This window comes from Patella vulgata, chromosome 2 (genome assembly GCF_932274485.2).
Source record: "Patella vulgata chromosome 2, xgPatVulg1.2, whole genome shotgun sequence".
Lineage (NCBI taxonomy): Eukaryota > Metazoa > Mollusca > Gastropoda > Patellidae > Patella > Patella vulgata.
This window is the reverse complement of record NC_065880.2, coordinates 85031475-85058313: the sequence shown is the minus strand read 5'-3', so window position 1 is coordinate 85058313 and position 26839 is coordinate 85031475. Positions and strand designations below refer to the sequence as shown.

At 37.2% G+C, this 26839-nt stretch overlaps 1 protein-coding gene across 1 annotated transcript in view; it reads right to left on the bottom strand.

Annotated features, from left to right (window-relative positions):
• LOC126812089 (dual 3',5'-cyclic-AMP and -GMP phosphodiesterase 11) overlaps nt 1–26839 on the bottom strand; it is a gene marked incomplete at its 3' end in the record, with an annotated part of 99033 nt that overhangs the window by 12556 nt on the left and 59638 nt on the right. Inside the window, exon 2 of the mRNA XM_050538300.2 lies at nt 6739–6900. Coding sequence (XP_050394257.2) covers nt 6739–6900 — 162 coding nt within the window. The remainder of the gene's footprint in view (nt 1–6738; nt 6901–26839) is intronic.

Genomic DNA, 26839 nt, shown 5'->3' with positions numbered 1-26839 from the left:
CAGCTCTACACTTATTTTGAATTCCGACTGTTAAGGAATCTTTTTGTCCTATCTGAACAACTAGACACTGTTCCTTATCAGATCCCTCGTCCAACCTGCACCACTGACAAGGGTAAACCACATCAGAAAATCAGAGGAAATTGCTCGGCCAACACCAGCAGTAAACTCAAAACCTCCTGGTTAGCAAGCCAGCATCTTACTCACTGACCCACCACGACTCCACGGGAAACAACAAACTTTCCTAGTATTTTACTGAGATATCCTGTATTTCTAACATGATCTGACGAAAGGATGAGAAAATATACAAAAACTGGAAATATCAAATGATTCCTATGATCTATTGATGAAAATGTCTTTCCGATCAATAACTAATGTTGCTTTGAAACCATATAGATAAAAGAGAAAGTCTGTTTCTTTGGTTGTTCGCTGTAGGAAACCCAGCAGGTGAACTTATAAATCTTAAAATAACTTCATAATGATTATTTTTTTTTTCGAAGAATTATAATGGAGTTATTTATTTTGTATATGGTGTAATAAAATAACTTCATAATGACTTTAGTTTTTTAGAAGAAATTTAATGGAGTTCTATTTATTTTGTATATGGTGAAATATTTAATGATGAAATTTGAAAATTGCGTTATATTTTCTCAGATCAGAGCAGTACTGTAATTCTAACACATTAAAGTGAACTGAAATGAAATGAAATGAAAATGGAGAGAGAGAGAGAGAAATGGGGTTTAACGTCCACTCGACACAAACTAGGTCATTTTGGGACTAACACATGGTTTAATTTTATTTCAATAATTCTCATGCGCGTAGGGGTCTTTAGCAGTGGGAGGAAACCGGAGGACCCGGAGAAAACCCACGAGGTTGGACAGACGACCCTACTCCTTGTCACGTACAACCGCGGAATCGAAACCCGCCAGTTGACTCAATGACAGACCGTATGATACAGCGCGCGCATGCTAACCATTCGGAGAAATGAAAAGGGGTTTAACGTCCTACTCTTCTGCTCCGCCTACTCTTACATCAAATTCCAATTGTCAAGGGATCTTTTATGTGCACGTCAATATGTACACAGGACCTCAGTTTTTCATCCCATCCGAATGACTAGACAGCTGTCCTTGTCAGGCCCTCCATACTGCACCACTGACAAGGGGAAACCAGGCCAGGAAATCTTGATGAACTTTCTAGACCAACAACGGAATCAACTCCATGACCTCCAGCATTTTACCCACTTAGCCACCGTGGCTCCCTACACATTAAAGAGAGAGAGAGAAATGGGGTTTAACATCCACTCGACACAAATTAGGTCATTTTGGGACTTTAACATATGGTTCAATTTTATTTCAATAATTCGCTAGCTTGTAGGAGTCTTTAGCAGTGGGAGGAAACCATTGGAACCGGAGAAAACCCACGAGGTTGGACAGGCGACCTTACTCCTTGTCACATACAAGTGGGGAATCAAAACCCTGCCAGTTGACTCAATGACAGACCTTATTGCGGTGTTGGTTGGGAAAGTTCATCGGAATTTTTTGGCGGGATTCCACCTTGTCAGTGGTGCAGGACAATTGTCTAGTCATTTGGATGGGTCAAAAAACGATGGTCCTGTGTACAGTTGGAATTCAATATAAGACTAGACCTTAGCGCCACTCTCACGGCAAAATTTCCCTCATTAGCCCAGTTGGAGCAGAACAATAGGACGTTAAACCCTATTTCATTTCATTTCACTTTAATCTCTTGCAGGAAGGAATTTAGATCAATTCTGTTTTCAGAGGATTGAAAAAAAAATACATTTTGCCCCAGAACCCATATGTGATTGGTATTTCTCCCATCTTGTTTCAACAATCATTGTGATTTGTCGGTGAAGTCAGAAAATGTTTCTTTTTTCAACATCTTAAAGTCAGTTATTATGGCCTGTTGTAAAAGTAGGCACTGCGTGGTATGTATCATAATTACTGGATAATTGAGTCTATTGAGGAAGACTCTATCCTTTCAAACATAACCTGCGGTTATGGCGCTTTGAAAAGATGCTATTTAATGGCTGCAGCTGTCATGGTTACATGATATAAGGAGCCATTTTAAAAATGTTTCCTACCAATTGTGCTTCTGTTCATGTGTACAAGGCTATCATTTCTGTATCTAACTGAGTTAAAAGGCAAGACAATAGAGAAAATGGTCCAAAATTTCTGTCTTGATGCCCGAGAGCCGTGAAATTATTGCACAATGCATATCAATTTGGCGTCACAGGTGGATTATTACAGAATTCCAGCAGACAGAAATAAAAGGTCACCCCTTCCAGGAATCTGTCATAAAACTTGTTTAATAATAATAAAAATAATAATAATTAATTGATATAGCGCCGATAATGCAACAGAATTCCTTTCAGGAATCTGTCATAAAACTTGTTTAATAATAATAATAATAAAAATAATAATTAATTTATATCGCACTGACAATTAAACTGAGCGAGCTGCTCTCGGGCGCTTTACATAAGTACAACTAATATAAAATTACAACACATTAATCTATAAAAAAGACATAAATGAAATGAAATGAAATGAAATATAGTTTAACGTCCTACTGTTCTGCTCCTAACCTGGGCTAATGAAGACGGGCATACGCCATACAGTGTGCTATGAGGGAAATTTTGCCCGGACAGCGGCACTACGGCCTACTCTTATATCGAATTCCAACTGCCAAGGGATCTTTTACGTGCACGCCAATGTGTACACGGGACCTCGGTTTTTTGTCCTATCCGAACGACTAGACAGCTTTCCTTGTCAGCCCCTCCGTCCTGCATCACTGACAAGGGAGAACCACGCTGGAAAATCTGGATGAACTTTCTCTGCCAATGCAGGGATCGAACATAAAAAAGACATAAACTGAGAAGATTATTTAGTACACATGGTAAAATTCTGATGCAAACACAGCTAGAACCATATTCAATCAGTTGTATATTTGATTAAAATATTCGGTTTTGAGATACATTTTAAAACCTTTCATAGAATTTGCGCTTTTGGTTTCGTTAGATATTGAATTCCGTAACATCGGAGCACCGACTGCGAAAGATCTATCACCGGAGTTGGTTTTTGAAAAAGGATTAATTAAGAGGTTGTCTGATTTTGTGATGGAAGGGTTCTGCAAGGTTTATTGGTGTTGAGAAGGCCTCTAAGGTTGACGGACTGGAAGCTAATGGAGATCTTTCAGAATGTTCATTTGGTTAAGTCTTGGTTATGATCCGGGCTGCTTTATTTTAAAGTTTCTGAAGTCATTTAATTTTATTTTCTGGTAGATTGTACAAAAGTGAATTGTCAAGTCTTGATGTAACCATAGTGTTTAACAGCATTTTAGTCATGTCACTATCAATGAATGATCTAATATTTCCAATATTATAAATCTGAAAATTAATACTTTTACACATGGCCGAAAATTGTTTATTCATCTCCAGATTAGAGTCAAAATCAACACCAAGATTTTTTACAGAATCTGTTAGTGTAATAGCGATATTGCCAATTTGATAATTTTCTGTTTTAGGTTTTAGTAGTTGCTGCCTGCTGCCGACATTTATTATTTCTGTTTTGCCATCGTTGACAACCTTGAAATAACTTATGTCTACTACTGTATCGTAGCATTAGCCAGACCAGCAAAGAGGGTGGGAAGTTTTGAGGTGGGGGCAGGGATGAATTGTGGCAAATTGGATCATCATTGAAATGGGGTTTAACATCCTACTGTTCTGCTCTGACTGGGATAATGAAGACGGGCATACGCCATATAGTGTGCTATGAGGGCAATTTTGCCCAGATAATGGCACTATGGCCTACTCTTATATCGAATTCCAACTGCCAAGGGATCTTTTACATGCACGCCAATCTAACATGGGACCTCAGTTTTTAATCCCACCTGAACGACTAGACATTTTGCTTCAATTTTATTTCAATAATTCGCTTTCGCGTAGGAGTCTTTAGCCGTGGGGGGAAACCTGAGGTTGGACAGGCAACTCTACTCCATGTCACGTACGACCGGGGAATTGAAACCATGCCAGTTTACTCAATAACAACGCTCATGCGCTAACCATTCTGCCACCAACCCCCCTGAATGATGTAACAAGTTCTGCTGCTATGTTAGTCGGGACCTCTAATAGACTACCGAAAATAACAGAAAAGACTACAACAATCGGAGACACAATCATAGACTTCTCTGTCAGCCTGAAACCCCTAGTGTTTTCCTTGAGTCAACACTTACAATGGACACACGTTGATGAATTGTGCCGTATGTTTCTATCATATACGTTGCTTCAGTGACATTCGCCACCTCAATACGACAGATGCTGCTAATTTTGTCCTGTATCTATTATGCAAACAGTCTGCTTTTCGGACTCACCCAAACATATAACATACAAATTACAAAGAGTCGAAAACATTGCTGCCAGGATTGTAACAAGAACTTCAAAATATTTATCCATATTATCGGTGTTAAAGTCTCTTCACTGGTTGCCTGTCGAACCTTGGATTCAATATAGAGTTCTGTCATTAGTATATCAATGTCAAGATGATCATCAATGTCAAGATGATCATCAATGTCAAGATGATTGATGATCATCAATGTCAAGATGATCACCAATGTCAAGACGATCATCAATGTCAAGATGATTGATGATCATCAATGTCAAGATGATCATCAATGTCAAGATGATCATCAATGTCAAGATGATCATCAATGTCAAGATGATCATCAATGTCAAGACAATCACCAATGTCAAGATGATCATCAATGTCAAGATGATCATCAATGTCAAGATGATTGATGATCATCAATGTCAAGATGATTGGTGATCATCAATGTCAAGATGATCTTCAATGTCAAGATGATCTTGCTCCCTTATATTTGTTTGAAATTTGGACAAACTATAAACCTAAACATACTCTAAACTTGTATAACAAAAATATACTTGCTGTTCCTAAAACGACACTAAAACAATTTAGTGATAAAATTTTCAGTGCTGCTGCACTAAGCCTTTGGCATCAGTTGCCAGTACACATTAGAAAATCTCAATCTTTAAGTCACAACTAAAGCCTCATTATTGTTTAAACTCTATTATCCAGATTAGAAACAGATTTTGTTATATGTGCTTTAAATTGACAAGAGGATTAAAGATGGGTTCCCAGAAAAGTATTTATCGGGTGGTTATTTCCAATAAAAGTGTGGTAATTTTGGTATATATGGAAAGTAGAGATATCCAATCTTACTAGAAAAATACTGGATTCCCCGAAAAACACTCATGGAGCGTATACAGGACAAAAATGTAAGGGTTCCCCTACTCAACAGCCCGACGATTAGGAATTTTTGCACGCATGATGTCACAGGTCACACGCGAACATTGAATGCTTGATGTACAAGTTGATAAACTTTCTGAAGAGTTAGACATACAACACTTTCTGAGATAAAAATGACGGAAAAAGACGTGGGTAGTGGATAATCCGAGAATTTAATTAGGATTTGATATTTGTAATAAATAGTAAGCGATTAAAGACAACATCGACTTATGTATGCAATGAATTCTCCTCTGACTTCCAAGAGAGGTAAGTCATGTGACGTAAACATGACCTGGTTTGATCGAAGTTTTATAGCAGGACATTCCTTCGCAATTACAATGTTTGAGAAGGATTTGAAGCAAAGTTATGACAAATTAATAAGTTTGAATATGTTTTTAGTCCATATATACCATTAAATCACCCAGTTTGAACGCGGGAACCCATCTTTAATAGTAGCGCTTTGAGCATGTGTAAATGGAAGGATTATAAAGTGCATTATTATTATTATTACCAACATGATGAGATAAATGCTGTAAATCGAAATGTCATGTTTGTCATTTAGACCAGTCAGCAGTAATCCTTTAACAAAAAATAGAAAAAAAACCTCCCTCATATCAGAACAAGAATCTATTTTCGTTTTTTAAAGAAAAGATTATAATTAGGATTGTATATTAAAGATGGATTATGTTAGATTAGATAAAGAGCTGGCAGTTCTCGTTATAATAGTTAAAAACTAGATAATGTAAAGGGAATATGCTGAAAATGTCTGTCAAATTGCTGGAATCTGAACCGAGATATTTGTGTTTGAATTTTAGGCCTAGCCTTAATCATCATTACTAAAGTCGGTATGATAAAAAACATAGTGGGAGGTTACATCTGAGGTCATACAAGTGACTTTTGACCCTATGACATCAGACATTTGATTAACCAATCAGCGTTGATGTTTCTAGAGGGTTACTCGCAGCAACAAATCGTTTCATTGGCTATAATCCCTCACATCATCTAGAACGCTGGTTATATAACAACTGTTTTAATCAGATTGAATTATCACTAATGATTTCTTCAAATTTACTTAAACAATTGATTTAGCTCAACTGGCTTCCAAATTGGCCGACAGTTTCATTTCTGAACTAGCTGATGACAGTCCAAATAAAATTGAATCATATGTTAGTCCCAAAATGACCTTATTTTGCGTCAAGTGGACTTTAAACACTCTCTCTCTCTAATATGTTAAATTTAACAGCATGTGTTCGTCCATCTTAATCAAGGGGCCCAACTCCTAATCAAATACAGTAGACTTTTACATCTAGACACAATTAGAATCCTAATATCATCCACATGCGAGTCTCTCTCTCTCTCTTCTCTCTCTTCGCGCTCTCTCTCTCTCAGGGCTTCCCAAATTTAAAACTATAAAATGATATACCTTTTCATCATGTTCATCAAAAGGTTCATGAGCTGGACTGATTTTATTGATCGCCTGGGCAACACCTATCACAACACCATCCCGATCTTTTAACGGCATACTTAATATACTTCGTGTTTTATAACCCATCTTTAAATCAACCTGAGCGTTAAATCTCACATCCTGAAAAAAAAAACATACAAAATATTACAAATGAAATGAAATGGGGTTTAACGTCCTACTGTTTTGCTCCTAACCTGGGCTAATGAAGACGGGAATACGCCATACAGTGTGCTATGAGGGAAATTTTGCTAGGGCAGTTGCGCTACGGCCTACTCTTATATCAAATTCAAACTGCCAAGGGATCTTTTACATGCACGCCAATGTGTACACAGGACCTTGGTTTTTTGTCCCATCTGAACGACTAGACAGCTATCCTTGTCAGGCACCACATCCTGCATCACTGACAAGGGGAAACCACACCGGAAAATCTGGATGAACTTTCTCGGCCAATGCAGGGATCGAACACGACCTCCAGGCTAAAATATTACAATTAAACTACTTGCAAATATGTGTTTATTAAAGTCTACCAAATAGGTTTATTAAAAATCTGATCTTCTTTAAGTGGCATTTATTAATTGAACAGTAACACACTAACACTATTTATAGATTAACAATTACTGGTTTATTAACATGAAACATATCTCGTATCATCGTCGAGATGTTGCATGTTAATAAACCAGTAATTGTTAATCTATAAATAGTGTTAGTGTGTTATTAAAACTCTATTAAATCTGGGTGGTTGAATGGTTTTAACACATGCACTTTAAATCATAAGTCTATACCAATTAGGTTTATCAAAAGTCTACCAATTCTGTGGGGAGGGGGGGGGGGGGTCGATTGGTTTAACACATGCACTTTAAATCATAAGTCTACCAAATAGGTTTATTACAAATCTACCAAATCTTGGGGGGCGGGGTCGAACAGTTTAACACATGCACTTTAGATCATAAGATCTGTCATTGAGTCAAGTGGCATGGTTTAGATTCTCTGCTAGTACGTGACAAGGAGTAGGGTCGTCTGTCCAACTCCGTGAGTTTCCTTTGGGTCCTCTGGTTTCCTCCCACTGCTAAAGACCCTTATGTGCAAGCGCATTATTAAAATAAAACTGAACCATATGTTAATCCCAAAATAATCTGTGGACGTCCAGCCCCTCTCTACAAAATCTGAAGACAGGGAAGAATGATGCATAGAAAGAAAAATGGAACCAGACTTAATCAATAAATCCATGATATTTTGAAAACAAAGATTGGAATCTTAAATGGAAAATATTGGATGAATGTTGAAAGTCAAATATGGTGGCTTAAAGCCAAATATAGGAACGAAAATAGGAAAATTGAGTCAGGTATCTTTAAGATACTGTCTTGAATGGTGGCATCTGCAGGATTTCTGAAATCTGGGGATCACAAATTATTCAAGAACTGAAACCTTTTGCATGAAATAAATCAGTTTTTCTGAATGTTACAGAATCAAATAAATATATATAACTGAAATTTGCAATGAATGAATGAATGAAATGATTGAAATGAATGAATGAATGAATGAATGAATGAGAACATTTTTAAAGGAAATTTTTAGGTTCACATAATGGTGATGTTAGAGAATCAAATAATATATATAACTGGAATTTGAAATGAATGAAAGAATTAATGAATGAAATGAATGAATGAAATGAATGAATGAAATGAATGAATGACAAAATTAATAAGAACATTTTTAAATGTCTATTAAAGGAAATTTTTAGGTTCACATATTCGTAATAGGAATGAATGATCGATTGATTTTCAATACAAAAAATAATGAGTGGATTAAAAGATATTTTTAGGTTCAAATAATCGTAATAAGACATTACAGAATGTCTTTGAGTTGGAACATCTTTAATTAACATCTCAGAGCTATTAAACCTAATCCTATCACCTAATCACTCAATTCAAGTGCCCTTTATGAAAAATGTGAACGTACCAAAATGAACGTCTTCAAAGTGAGATTAGACCAATCATCAACTTATTATACGGCCATCTTGAAATGAGGGTTCTCCGTAAATATTTACGCGGACTGACAGAAAACACATCACCCATCATTAACAACATTTCATGCCGCAATAATGACTTTAAAAGGACATAAATGGCTGCTATTTGTGACCCGTAACATTACAGAATTCATCATAAAAGATTTAATCTGGCTAACTTGATAAATTCCTGCGATAAAAATCAATGATGATATACTGCCTTGATGATGTTGTTTCAACCATTTCTGAATCTTACGGACGGACGGCAATTCATTAGTTTTATCAGCTGCTTGTTGGAAAGTATATATAGAGCTGAAAATTCTAAATATTTGGACTTGACATCTGGGTCTATTTTTCCGATATTTAAATAATAGTAAAATCAGCTTTTGATGTGACCACTACAATTTCCATATTTGAGTCGATGTAAATTTGAACACTTTGCACTGTAAACTGGGAATCATTTAATTGTATGTATTCAGCACTAATTTGAGATGATTTTTGGTGATTTTGAATGATTTTTACGAGTTTTTAAACAAAGATTTGATATTGAATAAATGTGAAAGAAATTAGTGCTTAATACAGATTCTACTGTACTTTATTTTGGTATAGATAATGGAGGTTAAGCTCCTTTAAACATATATTTGATTCCCCCTGGTATCTTTATTGACCAATTTCCTGTTTTCCTAATGCAGTGGAGTTATCTAAATTAGCCGCCTCAATCCTACTTCCAAGATTTGTAGAACAATTCCTGATTACAAATAAATAAAATTCTACAATTCAACTACCGAGCAATTCAGGTCCCTTTAATGAGAAACACATGAGAGTCTGTTTATAAAATATTCATTATTTAATTTAAACAAGCGGTTGCCATGCAAGATACGCCCACATTTTGCAAGAGGTGGACAGAGAACAAGCTAAAAAAGCGCTATTGCATACAAAAATTGTGACCTCTGAGATGTCCACAAGCCAAAAAAACAATTTTTGGGACAATCTGAGGTTATAATCTAGGAAGTTACAGTCCAATATCGAAAGGAACCAAGATCTTTGGGTTATAAACATACAATGTAAGTTTAATCAAAATTGGATAATAATTTTGACATCTAGAGGGTCCACAATCGAAAAACTGATTTTTCGTACAAAATGATCCAGGAATTTATGGTCCGATACATGCCAATATTGAAAGGAGTCGAGATCTTTGGGAGATAAACCTATATTTCAAGTTTTGTCAAAATCAGATAAAAATTGTGACCTGTAGACTGTCCACAAACACTTTGGCGTGCACATAAAAGATCCCTTGACAGTTGGAATTCAAGAGAAGGTCATAGTGCCGCTGCCGGGGCAAAATTTCCCTTTTAGCACACTGTATAGCACATGCTCGTCTTCATTAGCCCAGTTCAGAGCAGAACAGTAGGACGTTAAACCCCATTTCATTTTATTTCATTTCGTATCGTGTCTTTAATAGTAAGTGCAGGAGGACCGCACTACACACAAAACAAAAATCTACAAGATAAACCTGCGGACAAGACAGAAAATAGACATTGCACCAAATAAACAAATATCAAATCAAGTGAATGGATATAGGGGCCTGCCATAAGAGAAATTCAAAGCATATAATGTATAAATGTAACTATGATATTATCCAAATAAAGTGAATCAAGTGAATGGATATAGGGGCCTGCCATAAGAGAAATTCAAAGCATATAATGTATAAATGTAACCATGATATTATCCAAATATACGTTAATATAAAATGTTTACAGGATTTCTATTGTTATTATAATTCCGTGTGTGGCACATAATGCTAAACCATAATATTGACTCAGTCTTAATTTACAAAGAACGTGGAGTTATATACCCCTTGACTCAAGAGTAGAAGAAAAATTCAAATCGAAAACATATTGTAAAAACATGGACAGGTGTTACACGATATTAAGTTCAAGGTTTCAATCATCGCAAAAATGTCCTTTTGTCAATAAAGTTTAAAATGAAAAAATATACATATAAAATACGGGTATATTTACTGAAGTCTTCAAGAACACTTTTCTAGCTTTATGAACCTTTGTCAATATTTAAATTGTGTATTTTCATGACTTAGAGTCTCTTGTGTATTGTTATTTAATATCAGAATATAAAAAAGCAAGTGTAAGGGAACATGAGAGAGGGTTTAACGTCCACTCAATACAAACTAGGTCATTTTGGGACTAACATATGGTTCAATTTTATTTCAATAATTCGCTTGCGCGTAGGGGTCTTTAGCAGTGGGAGGAAACCGGAGGACCCGGAGAAAACACACGAGGTTGGTCAGGCTACCTTACTCCTTGTCATGTACAACTGGGGAATCGAAACCATGTCAGTTGACTCAATGACAGACCTTATGATACAATGCGCACGCGCTAACCATTCGGCCATCTACCCTCCCCCGCCAACTTTTAAAGAAGAAAATAAATGTAATTTCATATATCTGATTCAAAAGAACCCTAGACAGGGCTGGATTGAGCTTGTGTGGGGTCCCTAGCTGAAAATATCACTAGCGGGCCATTGCATCAACAGTGAAAAAATGTCTAATTAATAATTTATAATGTCTAATTAACAATACCCATTTAAGGCCCAAAGAAAGACCTGCAGATTTCGCTCTTACATAATAGGAGAACGCTAGATCGGAGACGGTCCTGCACATTTTATGACGTCATATGTGGATTATGGGTTAGGGTAAGGGTTAGGTGTGGCCCAAGTTTTAGGGTTAGGGCTAGCCCTGTCTCCCTCTCAAGACTGTGACGAAATCTGCAGGTCCTAGCCCTTACCCCAACCCTTATCCTAACTCACAATCCACATAAGACGTCATAAAATACGCAGGACCGTCTCCGATCTAGCGTTCTCCTACATAATACCTGTTTAAGGTCAATTCAGGTACATTTCTGATTGATTAGACTTTTCATACCTGAATATTTTAATCCCAATTTATCACAAGATGTTGAAGTAATTTATTTTTCTTTTATTACTTCCAGTTTTCTGCTGTAAGTTTATTTACTCGATGATAAATAAGACAAGCGAGCGTTATATAAACTGCTTAAAGCTAGCTCAGTCTACAAGTCGACAAGATGTTTGTCGATATTTAACAAAGATCAAAGCTTGGAGCCATTCTACTAACTTCCTATTCAGTCCTACACACAACAAACGTTTTGGGAAAATCTTGCCCGATAAAGACTATTTAACTGAGAGAGTGAAATGGGGTTTAAAGTACACTCGACACAAACTAGGTCATTTTGGGACTAACACATGGTTCAATTTTATTTTAATGATTCAAATGTTCGGAGAAATCCCATGAGGTCGGACAAACGATCCTATTCCATCTGACCCTATTCCATCTCACGTATAAAACACACACAAAAGCATCATAACCCATCGAACTAAACTAAACACAAATTGGCAATTTGGAGTTTAATTACAACCAAAAACAGCCCTTCAAACGCCTATCCCTGTCCTAAAACAGAGAGAGAGAGAGAGAGAGAGGGGGGGGCATGGGGGTGGGGCTTGAATGGACTGCGAGGATCCTAAAAAGAAAACCTCAGAGAGAGAGAGAGAGAGAGCAGACCAAACAGACAAACTATTCCCTTTAACTATCCACCCACAGACAAACTATTCCTTTTAATTATCCACCCACATTTCATTCAACTTTCCACAAATAGACAAACTATTCCCTTTAATTATCCAACCACAGACAAACTATTCCCTTTAATTAACTATCTATAAATAGACAGACTTAATTCCCTTCAACTATCCACACTGCCAATAAACTAACTCATAAACCAGATAAACTTCTGAATCTAAACTTATTTTACCAAATTAATGTTTTAAAAATAAGCCGAGATACTCGTACTTTTTAGTTGATGATCTGTAAACTTATTTTACCAAATTAATGTTTTAAAAATAAGCCAAGATACTTTTCAGTTGATGATATGTAATCTGAAAAGTAAAACACCATTTTCTTGTTGTGTTTTTTTTTAAGTAGACAAATTAGACAAGGTTGGTTATAGATAATAAGATTAATATCTAGTGTGAATGTTTCTATCAGACTCGTCCTTCATCAACTTGTACAAAAACAATGTTATCATGCATTTATATACTTTAACAAGCGGTTGCCATGCAAGATACGCCCACATTTTGCAAGAGATGAGCAGTGAAGCTAAAAAAAAAGCAGCTCTAATACAGGATGTTACAGTCCGACATGCGTCAATATCGAAAGGAACCGAGATTTTGGCATATAAACATATATTTTAAGTTTCATCAAAAGCGGATACAAAATTGTGACCACAAGAGGGTCCGCTGTTTTGGTATTACATGGTTATTATACTATTTGTGTAAAGGGAGCTGCCATTTTGTTATATTTTAAAATCAAATAAAAATTGTGACCTCTAGAGGGTTCTCAAACTAAAAACGTGATTTTTTGTACTATCGAGGTCCATACTCCATAATCCAGTAAGTTATGGTCCGATGTGCGCCAATATTGAAAGGAACCAAGATCAGTGGGTTATAAACATACGTTTTAAGTTTCATCAAAATCAGGATGGGATGAAAAACCGAGGTCCAGTGTGTACACATTGGCGTGCACGTAAAAGATCCCTTGGCAGTTGGAATTCGATATAAGAGTAGGCTGTAGCGCCGCTGCCCGGGCAATATTTCCTTCATAGCACACTGTATGGCGTATGCCCGTCATCATTAGCCCAGTTTAGGAGTAGAACAGTAGGACGTTAAACCCCATTCATTTCATTTCATTTCATCAAAATCTGATAAATATTGTGACAATAAGGGGTCAAATTCCATGGAGTTATGGTCCAATACATGCCAACATCGAAAGGAACCAAGATCTGTGGGATATAAACCAATATGTCAAGTTTTGTCAAAATCGGATAAAAATTGTGACCTATTGCTTAGAGTGTCCACAAACAAAATGTGGACGGACGTCCGGACAGGGCAACGACAATATACATCCATATGAAATCACACAGGACATGATGCATGTGTATTTTATACAGAACAGAAGCTTTATTAAAGATCTTAAAATTCAAATCAATTCATAAATAAATGGGCATAACTCATTGGAAACGCGCTATGGAGCAAAGCTAAGGGTCTAGCCATTTTGTTCTGCTTTGTGAAGAAGTAAAAATTGATAATTTGAAGTCTGCTGATAGACAGATCCGTGGTATGACTGATTTTTTCGACAGTTTAAGCTTAATATTAGTTAATGCACTGACCTGCACTTAATATTTGTAAAATATAAATTTAATCATAAAGAGGTAACACATTACGCCAACCCAATTAAACACTTTATTTGGACCTACATCAAAGAACTGGACTCTAATGATGTCTCATAACCCAGTCTTTGTTGTTTGTATTTCAGAGGAGAGCCAAAAAAAAGCCCCCCTCAATCAACAAATTGAAAAAATCGCTTCCCTAAAATAACTCTCCTAATTTTGTTAAGAAGAGTGATTTAGAAATTAAGGAGAGTGATCTGATATTAAGGAGAGTGATTAGTTATGTGTATGGGAGAGGGTTCTAAAATCAATAATTACATGTAATGGGGTCATTCCTGGTTTCACAAATGATAATAAACCCGCCCAATGACTTTATAAAGGAGTGCGATTTTAAATTATAAGGGGAGGGTGAAAAAACTCCTCTCAGACGAAATTCAGGTGAGCGGCAGGTGTTTGAGAGCGATTGCTCGCCTTAAAAAAAATAATGACTGATAACCTCATTTCATTTGTCACAGACACAAGAGCCATATACCACACTTTTTATTTGCTTGTGTGTCGAAAGACAATATTAAAACAGAATCCTCACAAACTTCCTTATGAGTCACATCAAATAAAACCTAATTAATAAATCTTGGTTCAAGCAAAAAACAGCTTTTTTTTCTGGCAGCTGATTTCTCATCCTCCATTTATCAGGGAAACAATCCAAATTGATGTTGTTTGCATTAAGAAAGATCAGAGTTTTTTAAAACAGGTCTTAAAAGATTGGAGTCAGCAGATGAAAAAACTAAGATGGCTGTTTTGTAAGCATTACGGACACAGTGATTTAATTAACGTCTTGTCAGCCATTAAAATTTCAGACAATTCATCAAAATTTTTTGTCTTCAGCTTTGCGTTGATTTAAACCTGTTTGTGAGATTGTGTATTACTAGATCACAGGAAAATGGTGATTATTAGATTTTCTAAGGGATTCTTCGTCTTGACATTTAAAAAGGACAAAAGATTCACAGATTAACGAGACAAATTCTTTAACATTTTTCCTTCCTCTGTTTGACAAAGTGACAAGTTGTGTTGGCGTATGGAATGAAATGAAATGCACTTTAAAGTCCTACTGTTCTGCTCCGATTAGACTAATGAAGACGGACATACGCCATTCAGTAGGCTATGAGGGAAATTTTGTCTGTTCTTATATCGAATTCCAACTGTCAAGCGTTCTTTAACGTACATATGACCTGGGTTCTTCGTCCCACTGGCCTACTCTAATTCCGAATTCCAACTATCAAGTTATCTTTTACGTGCATGGCCATGTGTAAACTGGACCTCGGTTTTATGTGCCATCCGAACAACTAGACAGCTGTCCTTGCCAGGCCCTTCGACTAATGACATGACATGAGAGAGAGAGAGATGGGGTTTAACATCCACTTGACACAAACTAGGTCATTTCAGGACTAACATATGTTTTTTTAAATTTTTTTATTTACTTCAAAAATTCGCTTGCGCGTAGCAGTCTTTAGCAGTGGGAGTAAACCGGAGGACCCATAGAAAACCCACGAGGTTGGACAGGCGACGCTGCTCCTTGTCACGTACAACTGGGGATTCGAAACCATGCCAGTTGACTCGATGACAGGCCTTATGATACAGCGTGCATGTGCTAACCATTCGGCCATCCAAACCCCCCGTTGAAAGTGATAATGCCTCTTTAATAACATTTTCCGGATAAAACATCTTAAGACATGTGATACGAAAGATAGAGAGAGAGAGAAATGGGGTTTAACGTCCACTCGACACAAACTAGGTCATTTCGGGACTAACATATGGTTTAATTTTATTTACATAATTCGCTTGCGCGTAGGGGTCTTTAGCAGTGGGAGGAAACCGGAGGACCCGGAGAAAACCCACGAGGTTGGACAGGCGACCCTACTCCTTGCCACGTACAACCGGGGATTCGAAACCACGCCAGTCGACTCAATGACAGACTTTATGATACAGCGCGCACGTGCTAACCATTCGGTCATCCAACCCTCCGTTGAAAGTGATAATACCTCTTTAATAACATCTTCCGGATGAAACATCTTAAGACATGTGATACGGAAGATAGAGATATGATTAACATTATGGATTGAGAGAAGTTACTAAAGCCAGATTCTAATCTTCGGGGGGATTTGGAACTGATGGAGTGAAAGACAGAATTGTTTTTAACGGATCAAAAACTGAATCCTTTTAGTTTTCGTATTATGGTCAATCTTTACACCAATCAATTTTATATTATCCATTTCAGAACAGATCATGGTAAAAACTTCCGTATTCCGCAGAATGTTAAAAGAAATAAAATTCCCATGATAATTGTTTGTTTCAATAGTACACTTGCACACAGTGATCTCAAGAGAGAGAGAAATGGGATTTAACATGTGCACTCGACACAAACTAGGCCATTTTGGGACTAACATGTGGTTCAATTTTATTTCAATAATCGCTTGTGCGGATGGGTCTTTAGCAGTGAGAGGAAACCGGGGGCCCCGAAGAAAACCCACGAAATTGGACAAGCGACACAACTCCTTGTCACATACAAATGGGGAATTGAAACCACGCCAGTTGACTCAATGACAGACCTTATTATACAACTGCACGCGCTAACCTGCCTATTGCAGGTCTTTCTTTAGGCCTGAAATGTTATCTAAATTATTAATTAGACATTAATTAACTTATCCAGACCATAATCAACACTCAACGCTAGCCTGCGATATTACTGGATTAGAATTCGATTTGCTGCTTAACGTTCATTCATGATTTAATCATGAAATGGATAATCGAGAATATGTTTTTTATTGTACCGACTTTAGTAATGATGGTCAAATGATTAGTGCGTGCGTGCTGTATCATAAGGTCGGTCAATGAGTTAATTAATTGCCATGGTTTCGCTTCCCTGGTTGTATGTGACAAGGAGTAGTGTCGCTGTCTAACCCTGTGGGTTGTCTCTGGGTCCTCCAGTTGTATGTAACAAGGAGTAGTGTCGCTGTCTAACCCTGTGGGTTGTCTCTGGGTCCTCCAGTTGTATGTGACAATGAGTAGGGTCGGCTGTCTAACCCTGTGGGTTTTCTCTGGGTCCTCCGGTTTCCCTCCACTGCTAAAGACCCCTACACCTAGTTTGTGTCGAGTGGACCTTAAACCCCACTTCTCTCTCTCTCTCTCTCTCTCTCTCTCTGTGACTATCCCTTTAAAGTGTTCTATTAAATAATAACTTATATCTTTTGTTTTCATCAAATATAACAACTTCTCCTCTATCAAAAAAAACTGTTGGCTTTTCATCGCTCTGCTGTCACAAATGAAAAATGTCTATCGAATAATTTGAACTATGTGACCTTTCTTTCATAAATTGTCTGCTTCCTGATCAAATGGATTTCCATTTCTTCTTTAAAGAAACACCTTCACTTTGGAAACCGTCACCAATTGGCAAAAGAGGGAGATAGAAAGGGGGGAATGGGGTTTAATGTCTACTCGACACAAACTGGGTTATTTTGGGACAACATATGGTACAATTTTATTTTAATAATGGGGTTTAATGTCTACTCTACACAACCTACGTCATTTTGGGACTAACATATGGTACAACTTTATTTCAGAGAGAGAGAGAGAGAAATGGGGTTTAACGTCCAATCGACACAAACTAGGTCATTTCGGGACTAACATATGGTTTAACTTTATTTATATAATTCGCTTTGTAATATGTGATGGTAATCTGTTCCACAGTTTAGGAGCAGCAACAGAAAAACTTCTGTCTCCACATTTCACATAATTTGATCTCGGAATTTCTAATTGAATTTTGTTTGAAGAACGGGTTTCCCTTTGTGATGATTTTATGTGAAGTAAATCCTGGGGGTAGTTAGGAGAAATGGTGTTTGGCTGTACACATTTGTACGATTTTAATAGTATTTTGTAATTAATACGTTGATTGATAGGAAGCCAGTGTAAATCTTTAGGGGTTTAGGGTTTTAAAGCCTGAAACCATAAGGTCTTTCCTTGAGTCTGGTGGCTTTGTTTCGAAACCCAAGGTCTCCTGGTTTCCTCCCACTGCTAAAGATCCCTATGCACAAACGAATTAGTGACATAAAATTGAACAATGTGTTAGTTCTAAAATGACCTAGTTTGTGTTGGACAGATGTTAAACCCCATTTCTCTATCTCTTTTGCTTTCATCTAATTTGTCAAGAAATGAAATAAAATAAAATGGGGTTTTTACGTCCTACTTTTCTCCCCCGAACTGGGCCAATGAAGACGGGCAAATGTCATACAGTGTGCTATGAGGGAACTCATTGAATTATCGAATTCCAACTGTCAAGGGATCTTTTACGTGCACGCCAATGTGTACACAGGACCTCGGTTTTTCGTTCCATCCAAAAGAAAAGGGGAAACCACACCGGGAAATCTGGATGAACTTTCTCGGCCAATGCAGGGAATTTGTCAAGAACATTGTAGTCTAAAGTCCTGTGCCCTTTATCACTCAAATAGTATGGTCCCAAAATTGAAAAATAAAAAATATGAAAAATATTAGCAAAAAAAACATGATCGATTATTATTCATATTTAACGACCAGTCATAAAATGGAGCATAATATCATCAAATATTCTCTGAAATACCCTTAGACTAAATATTTCTGCCAAACACATCACTCTATCTGTATTGACTTGCCAATTGATGGAAGTTTCAACATTATTGATTGAAAGTAAAAGTTTTCCCAACTTAGTTTTTGACGAGAGTGGTTAAAGATACAGCTTGTCTAGAGAAGGTTCTTTTTGAAATGTGACAAGGAGTAGGGTCGCCTGTCCAACCTCGTGGGTATTCTCCGGGTTCTCTGGTTTCCTCCCACTGCTAATTAAACCATATGTTAGTCCCGAAATGACCTAGTTTGTGTCGAGTTGACGTCAAACCCCATTTCTCTCTCTCTCTTTCTCTTTTTGAAATGAAATGAAATGAAATGGGGTTTAACGTCCTACTGTTCTGCTCCTATACTGGGCTAATTAAGACGGCATACATCATACAGTGTGCATTAAGGGAAATTTTGCCTGGGCAGCGGCACTATGGCCTACTCTTACATGGAATTCCAACTTCCAAGGGATCTTTTTGCTGTACGCCAATGTATACACGGGACCTCGATTTTTCATCCCATCCGAATGACTAGACAGCTGTCCTTGTCTGGCTCTCTGTTCTGCACCATTGACAAGGGAGACCACGTCGGGAAATCTTGATGAACTTTCTCGGCCAATGCAAGGATCGAAAACGCGACCTCCAACTGTTCTCAACTAAAACCTGTTCCGGAAATGTCAAATGATCTACCAACAATCCTCACTCATCGCTAAACTCCTTACATGGATCGAGGAATGTGATTGTAGAGGCACTCTTCGTGTTCTGTTGAATTGGGGTCCTTTTATTTCATTTTCGTGTTTCCACCCACCCAACGCTTGTATCTCGATTATCCTATTTCTACAGCTATTTTAACAGAGTATTTCCCAGACCTAACATCTGTAGGGATAGGATATTGGATGAGACCAGAATACTATTTATATTTGTATATATTTTCGCCAATCTGATTAAAATACAGATCTATATTGAGTTTAGTTTTTTATACTTTCGATAACCTACACTACATGAAGATCTGACCGGTTGTAACGATAGGTCGCGTCAGAGGTCATACAAGCAGCTTTTGACCCTTTGACGTCAGACATTTGATTAACCAATCAGTTCCGTGCAAAACACACCTAAAGCTCGCCGCAACAAACCATTTCATTGGCTAAGCCATCATACCATTCAGAACACGTCAATGATAACAACTCTTCCAGATCCTAGTGTAGTAAAGACAAGTAAAACGAAATTTTGAACTATAAAAACGAAACAAAATAGGATCTGTGTTTTAACCTGTGTTTTAGTTGAAGTAAAAAGGAAATAAATCGGGACATGAAAATGATGACAGATTTCACAGAATGCTGTAGTATTCAGATGTCGGAAGTGACAGGGTCCACTGTATTAATAAGTCTGTCAAGCACGAATTCATGTTTTGTCAGGAACAATTGTTCTGGTATCTTTCATTTTATCCACCACAGATATCATTTTTTTCTGTCTTTTTATTGACATGTACCGCACAAAGTCATCAATGTTGGATAGAAGTTCAATAGTGCCTGACATTTTGTCAGGTATATCTAAAATCATTATTTCCAGTTCAGTAAACAAAACAAACAAACCAACATGGAGCATAAAAAATTTATAAATTGATAATCAATAAGTATGACATGTGTTAATAGGTATAATCATGCTTATTATTAAGTGCAGGGGAACCGCACAATACAGAGAGGAAGAAATGGGGCTTAACGACCCCTCGACACAAACTAGGTTATTTCGGGACTAACATATGGTTCCATTTTATGTCATTTGCGCATAGGGGTCTTTAGCTGTGGGAGGAAAGCAAAGAACATGGAAATAACACACAAAGTTGAACAGGCGCCCCTACTCCTGGTTGGGTACAAGCGGGGAGTCAAAACCACGCCAATCGACTCATTGACAGACCTTATGATACAACACCTACACACGTTAATCATTCTGCCACTCAAATCCCCTCAGTACAATGGCACATTACAGAAACAAACAAGACAAACCTGAACACAAGACACACACACAATGACAGTGTTAGCAATAAGCAACATAAATATTATCAAATTGTGCCAAGAGATCAGGGGGGCATCTATAAGCATCTGCTGCGGTGTACAGACCAAATCGTATAATGATACAAATTATGCCAAGAGATCTGTACAGACCAAATCCTATAATGCAGTGGTTCTCAAACTTTTTTTGCCAATGGCTCACCTTGGAACACATGAAAAAAATAACGGCACACCTGACTAAATATATATGAAAAATATTTGAGTTTTGCAAAAAAAACAAAACATGGTAAGTCGGAAGGCAAACGACCGTAGACAGAGACCAGTCATAGACACATAGAATGACTCAAACTAAATAAAGAAAAACACAGCGATGAACTTATCAGTAGACACCATTGACTACTAAATAGGGATCATGTGGTTTTTCGCATTTTCTATAGTCCCGTTCAAAATTTCACGGCACATTTTGTTTAAGACCTTGCGGCACACTGGTTGAGAATCTCTGCTATAATGATACAAATATAACCAGATACAATTAGAACATTGTTAAATTGAGGTCCCAGCCATTACAGTTTAGTCTGAAGCCAAGTCAACTCTGTAATTAATTATATTAGAGAGACGTTGTTGTTTCATAAATTACTATCTATTGTCCAGTAGACATTAATGTATTAAAGATTACAAAGTTAGGGTTACTATAGAAACAGAGTGGGTAAGTGGGTAAGACGCTGGCTCGCTAGCCTGGAGGTTAGTTGTACGATCCCTGCATTGGCCGAATAAGTTCATCAGGATTTCTGGCATGGTTTCCCTTTGTCAGTGATGCAGGATGGAGGGCCTGACAGGGACAGCTGTCTAGTCATTTGGATAGTACGAAAAACCAAGGTCCAGTGTACGTAAAAAAGATCTCTTGGCAGTTGGAATTTGATATAAGAGTAGGCTTTAGCGCCACTGCCTGGGCAAAATTTTCCTCATAGCACACGTATGGTGTATGCCCATGTTCATTAGCCCAGTCTGTGCAGAACAGTAGGAAATGAAATGAAATGAAATGGGGTTTAACGTCCTACTGTTTTGCTCCGAACTGGGCTAATGAAGACGGCAGAACAGTAGGACGTTAAACCCTATTTCATTTGATTTCATTAGGTAGTCTTGACTTTACTAGATGTCAGGCTGTGATACTGCAGACAGGTGTTTCCTAACGAGAAGAGTCAGTGATTAGTGACAGTGACAGACAGTAGACTGAAGATAGATGAGCGATTAAGACAATTTACCATTTCCATTTCCCTAGTTCAAGAGAGAGAGAGAGAGAGAGAGAGAGAGAGAGAGTTCAACTTAAATCACATAATCTAGGTCACTTCAGGACTAACATATGGTCCAATTTTTAAATTTTACTACTTCACTTTTGCGTAGGGGTCTTTAGCAGTGGGAGGAAACCGGAGGACCTGCAAAAACTTACAAGGTTATATTTTGACCCGTAACCCTACTCCTCATCACGTAGAATTGTGGAATCAAAACCATGCCCCTTGGCCTAAATGACAGACCTTATTCGCCACCCCAACCTCTCTCTTTGAGTTACAGTGTCCAAGGATGGTGTTAATAACCATTCAAAGGCCAGTACAGTAAGCTATTGCCCTAATCTTGGCCATTGATGAGATGGCATACATGCACAGTCTGGCCCTGGTTGCCAGATAGTTATGATAGGGGGGAGAGAGAGAGAGAGAGAGAGAGAGATGGGGTTTAACGTCCACTTGACACAAACTAGATCATTTTGGGAATAACACATTGTTCAATTTTTTATCAATAATTCGCTTGCACGTCGGGGTCTTTAACAGTGGGAGGAAACCAGAGGACCTGCAGAAAACCCACGCGGTTGGACAGGCAACCCTACTCCTCGTCCCGTACAACAGGGGGATCGAAATCATGCCAGTTGACTCAATGACAGACTGCATGATACAGCCCGCACATCCTAAACATTCGGTCATCCAATCCAACAAGTAATTAATCACAAAGTTAGAGCAGAAGTTCTTTTTCAAAAAACCTAGCACTGTCTGAATACGCATATGTATTCCTTTCAACCAGGTTTCCATCATTGGCATTTTTTTTTTTAGCGCCGCTGTCCCCGCAAAACATTCTTCATAGCTCACTGCATTGCTTTAAACCAGACTTCTATTATTGGCATTTTTTTTACCACCGCTGTCCGGGCAAAACATTCCTTATAGCACACTGCATTGCTTTAAAACAGGCTTCCATCATTGGCTTTTTTCTTTTTAGCGCTGCTGTCTCGGCAAAACATTCTTTCATAGTACACTGCATTGCTTTAAAACAGGCTTCCATCATTGGCATTTTTCTTTTTAGCGCTGCTGTCTGGGCAAAACATTCTTCCATAGTACACTGCATTCCTTTAAACCAGGCTTCCATTATTGGCATTTTTTAGCGCTGCTGTCCTGGCAATCTTCATTAGACCAATTGGTGCAGAAAAGTAGGATGTTAAACCCCATTTCATTACATTAGCTTTTTGTGTTTTCTAGAGTTTTCAGGTTTTACAAAAAACACAGGTATCAGGTGTACGTGAATAACTAGAAATACAAAAGTCTGATAAAGTAATAAAGTTTCAAAGATGTCAGAAGATACATTAAATGTAGAATTTATACGTTTCTACAAGACTCATCATACATGTATGCTGCATTCATTGCCTTCCTAATTCTCTTTCTTCATCCACTCACAAACCTTGAGATGTCAAAGGTTTTTTGTTTGCTGACGAAAATATTGTACAAAATAACGTGTTCTTGATTTTACGAGAGCATCAAAACAGTTGTTTCTCAGTAATATTATTCCTGTAAGTTGCATCCAGGGACTGATTCAGAACGAGATGCCAAGTTACTGTGTTTATAGTCAACCCCCTTTTTTTATCATCAGTGCATGAAATATAACCGTGATAGAGATAGAAAAGAAATGAAATGAAATGGAGTTTAACGTCTTACTGTTCTGATCGGAACTGGGCTAATGAAGACGGGCATACGCCATGATACAGTGTGCTATGAGGGAAATTTTGCCCGGACAGCAGCACTATGGCCTACTCTTATATTGAATTCCAACTGACAAGGGATCTTTTACATGCACACCAATGTGTTTTATTTCATTAACTCACTTGTGCGTAGGGGTCTTTAGCAGTGGGAGGAAACCGGAGGACTCGGAGAAAACCGAGGTTGGAGAGAGAGAGAGAGAGAGAGAGAGAGAGGAATGGGGTTTAACGTCCACTCGACACAAACTAGGTCATTTCGGGACTAACATATGGTTCAATTTTATTTCATTAATTCGCTTGCACATAGGGGTCTTTAGTAGTGGGAGGAAACCGGAGGACCTGGAGAAAACGCATGAGGTTGGACAGGTGACCCTACTCCTTGTCACGTACAATGCCAGTTGACTCAATGACAGACCTTATGATACAATGCGCATGCTCTAACCAATCGGCCATCCAACACCCCCTTCATATTAACAACGCCGTGGAACATTTGTGATTCAAGATAGGAGGAATTCAATTTCTTAGTTACATCTGTACATGTATTTAAGCTTTACATCGATCTTGTATAAATGTGAAAATCTTTACGGAATTAAAGGAAATCGTCACTAGAAAGATTTATACCACAGTTTGCGTTAACTGATATTGATAAACTCAGAAACAACAAATCAATGCCGAGACAGGAAAAGACTCTAATAAAATTTCAGTCAATACCATACGACATAATCCACGAAATACTGTCTCTAATAATGTACTTGTTGAATAGAATTGATTATTGTACTTCCTAATTGTCCATCTTCCCGCGAGCCCGTCGGCACTTATAGCTTCATATTGATTCATGACCATTTGTTATAGACGGCGCCAAACATTGTCTAGCTATGTTTCGCAATATTTAGACAAAGTTATGAAGAATAATAGAATAATAGCCTATGGAACTGTCGCTCCTACAAAAAATAATCGTTCAAGATAAATGTCACTCCCTTGAACTCTTCCTGATAAAAACCATCTTCACGACATTAAAGGATTTCTTTTTTTATAAAAAAAAAAGACAAGCAACCTTAATGCGCAGAAGATAAAAGACATTTGAATCATGAAAGAAATTTAACAGACAGAAACAGACAGAAATGCTGTTTAACGTCCACTCGACACAAACTAGGTCATATGGTTCAAGTTTATTTAAATAATTCCCTTGCCCGTAGGGGTCTTTAGCAGTGGGAGGAAACTGGAGGATCCAGAGAAAACCCACGAGGTTTGACAGGCGACCCCACTCCTCTTTAGAAGAGGTTAGGTAGCTGAATCTACTCTTATGTTACACAAAGCTCGGGTATCGAACCCATGACTTACATATACATTGCACGCATACTGACACTCAGACACCCAAACTATTCTTTTAGAGATTAAAGATTCTTTTTTTTTTTCTTTTTTTTTTTTAATTTCTTTAATGGGAAAGCTGCACACATAAGACAACATGGACACCCAAAATACACTTTAAGATATTTTTTTGTGTTTTTTTTTGTTTTCTGATTTATTTAAAGGCTCAATACCACTCTTGTTGTAACTGAATGATATGTCCCAATCTTTATTCTGGTCAACAAATTGTACTATTTTACAATATTCCAATTAATTGATGATACAAATTTCATCTTAACACACCTAATTTAAAAAATTGGAAAAATTCAACTAAATGATTTGAAAAGCCTAATATAAACCTTTTCAAATGTGACTTGGATTTAAAAATATTTTCGAACCCTCTGGACAAGTAAAATAGGATGTAATGGATAATTTACACAACAGGTAGAACACTTAAACATCTAATACTTAGAATAAGGCTATTATTTATTTACTGGAGCTGTCAAGCCAGCAAGAGTGTTATTGTCCCTTTAAAGGGAAAACTGCACACATAAAACCACGTGGACACCCAAAACCATCTTAAAGATATTAAAGATTTTATTTTTTTTTAATGGAAAAACTATGTTTTTGTTTTATTAAAGAGAAACACAAGTTTGCATTTTTGCCATGGTTCCCCTTTTACACAAAAAGTTCACATGTCCTAATTAAAAAATTTATAAACCGGTTTTATCATGAAGCCTATTTTCTAATACACTCAAACAAAGGCATTAATCTTCTTTGATTTTGGTCTACTTATAGCCCATTCAGACGCTTAAGTTGACTGGTTTAAAAACCCTGGGGATCGTTAAACCAGTATAACTTTGTTGTCGGAACGCAAAGGTGGGGCAAATAAACCAGCCTGTCTTCGAGAACGGTATATTAAAGTGTTGAATTTGGTTGATCCAATGTTTTTATTCCATTAGTGATAATAGGTCAAAAGATTAAAGGGGAATTATGGAAGATTAGATAAAGAGCTAGTTAATAACTAGATAATGTAAAGGGAATATGCTGAAAATTTCAGTCAAATTGCTTCACTCTGATCCGACATATCCAGTGAAAATCGAACACATAAGATGCCATTGAGAGTTGATTATGGTCTGGATAAGTTAAGTAATGTCTTATTAATAATTTAGATAACATTTCAGGCCTAAAGAAATAGGCAGATTTAGTTCTTGCATAATGTATGTTTAATGATAAGTCAAGACGAGCTTCTGTCTTAAAGGGTGAATAACTCTATTCTTTGGATCCATACAATAGATGAAAATGGGTCTAAAAGCACATATTAATGCAATATGATTGTTTAGTATACATTGTATACAATTTGATTTATATTCAATTTTTACAACTTTTATTGTAATTTCTAATCAATTATGTTTACACCGCCTTAGTCCATTCTAAGGGGTTTTTTTTATTATCGTTCTGTTGTTTGTGAATCAGCCATTACTAATTACTTCTGGATAATCTTGTAGGATATGTTTTGCATTGTTCATTACAAATGGTGCCCAAAACCATATAAATACACAACTCATTGTGTTTTAATCATTGGATATTAGGATCCCCTAAGATAACAACATCACTACTGATTGAACTGGACCAATATTAAACATACATTATGCAAGAGCAAAATCTGCTTATTACAAGTCTTTCTTTAGGCCTGAAATGTTATCTAAATTATCAATTAGACATTAATTAACTTATCCAGACCATAATAAACTCTCGATGTCAAGGCTAGCCTTCGATGTTGGCTGGATTAGATT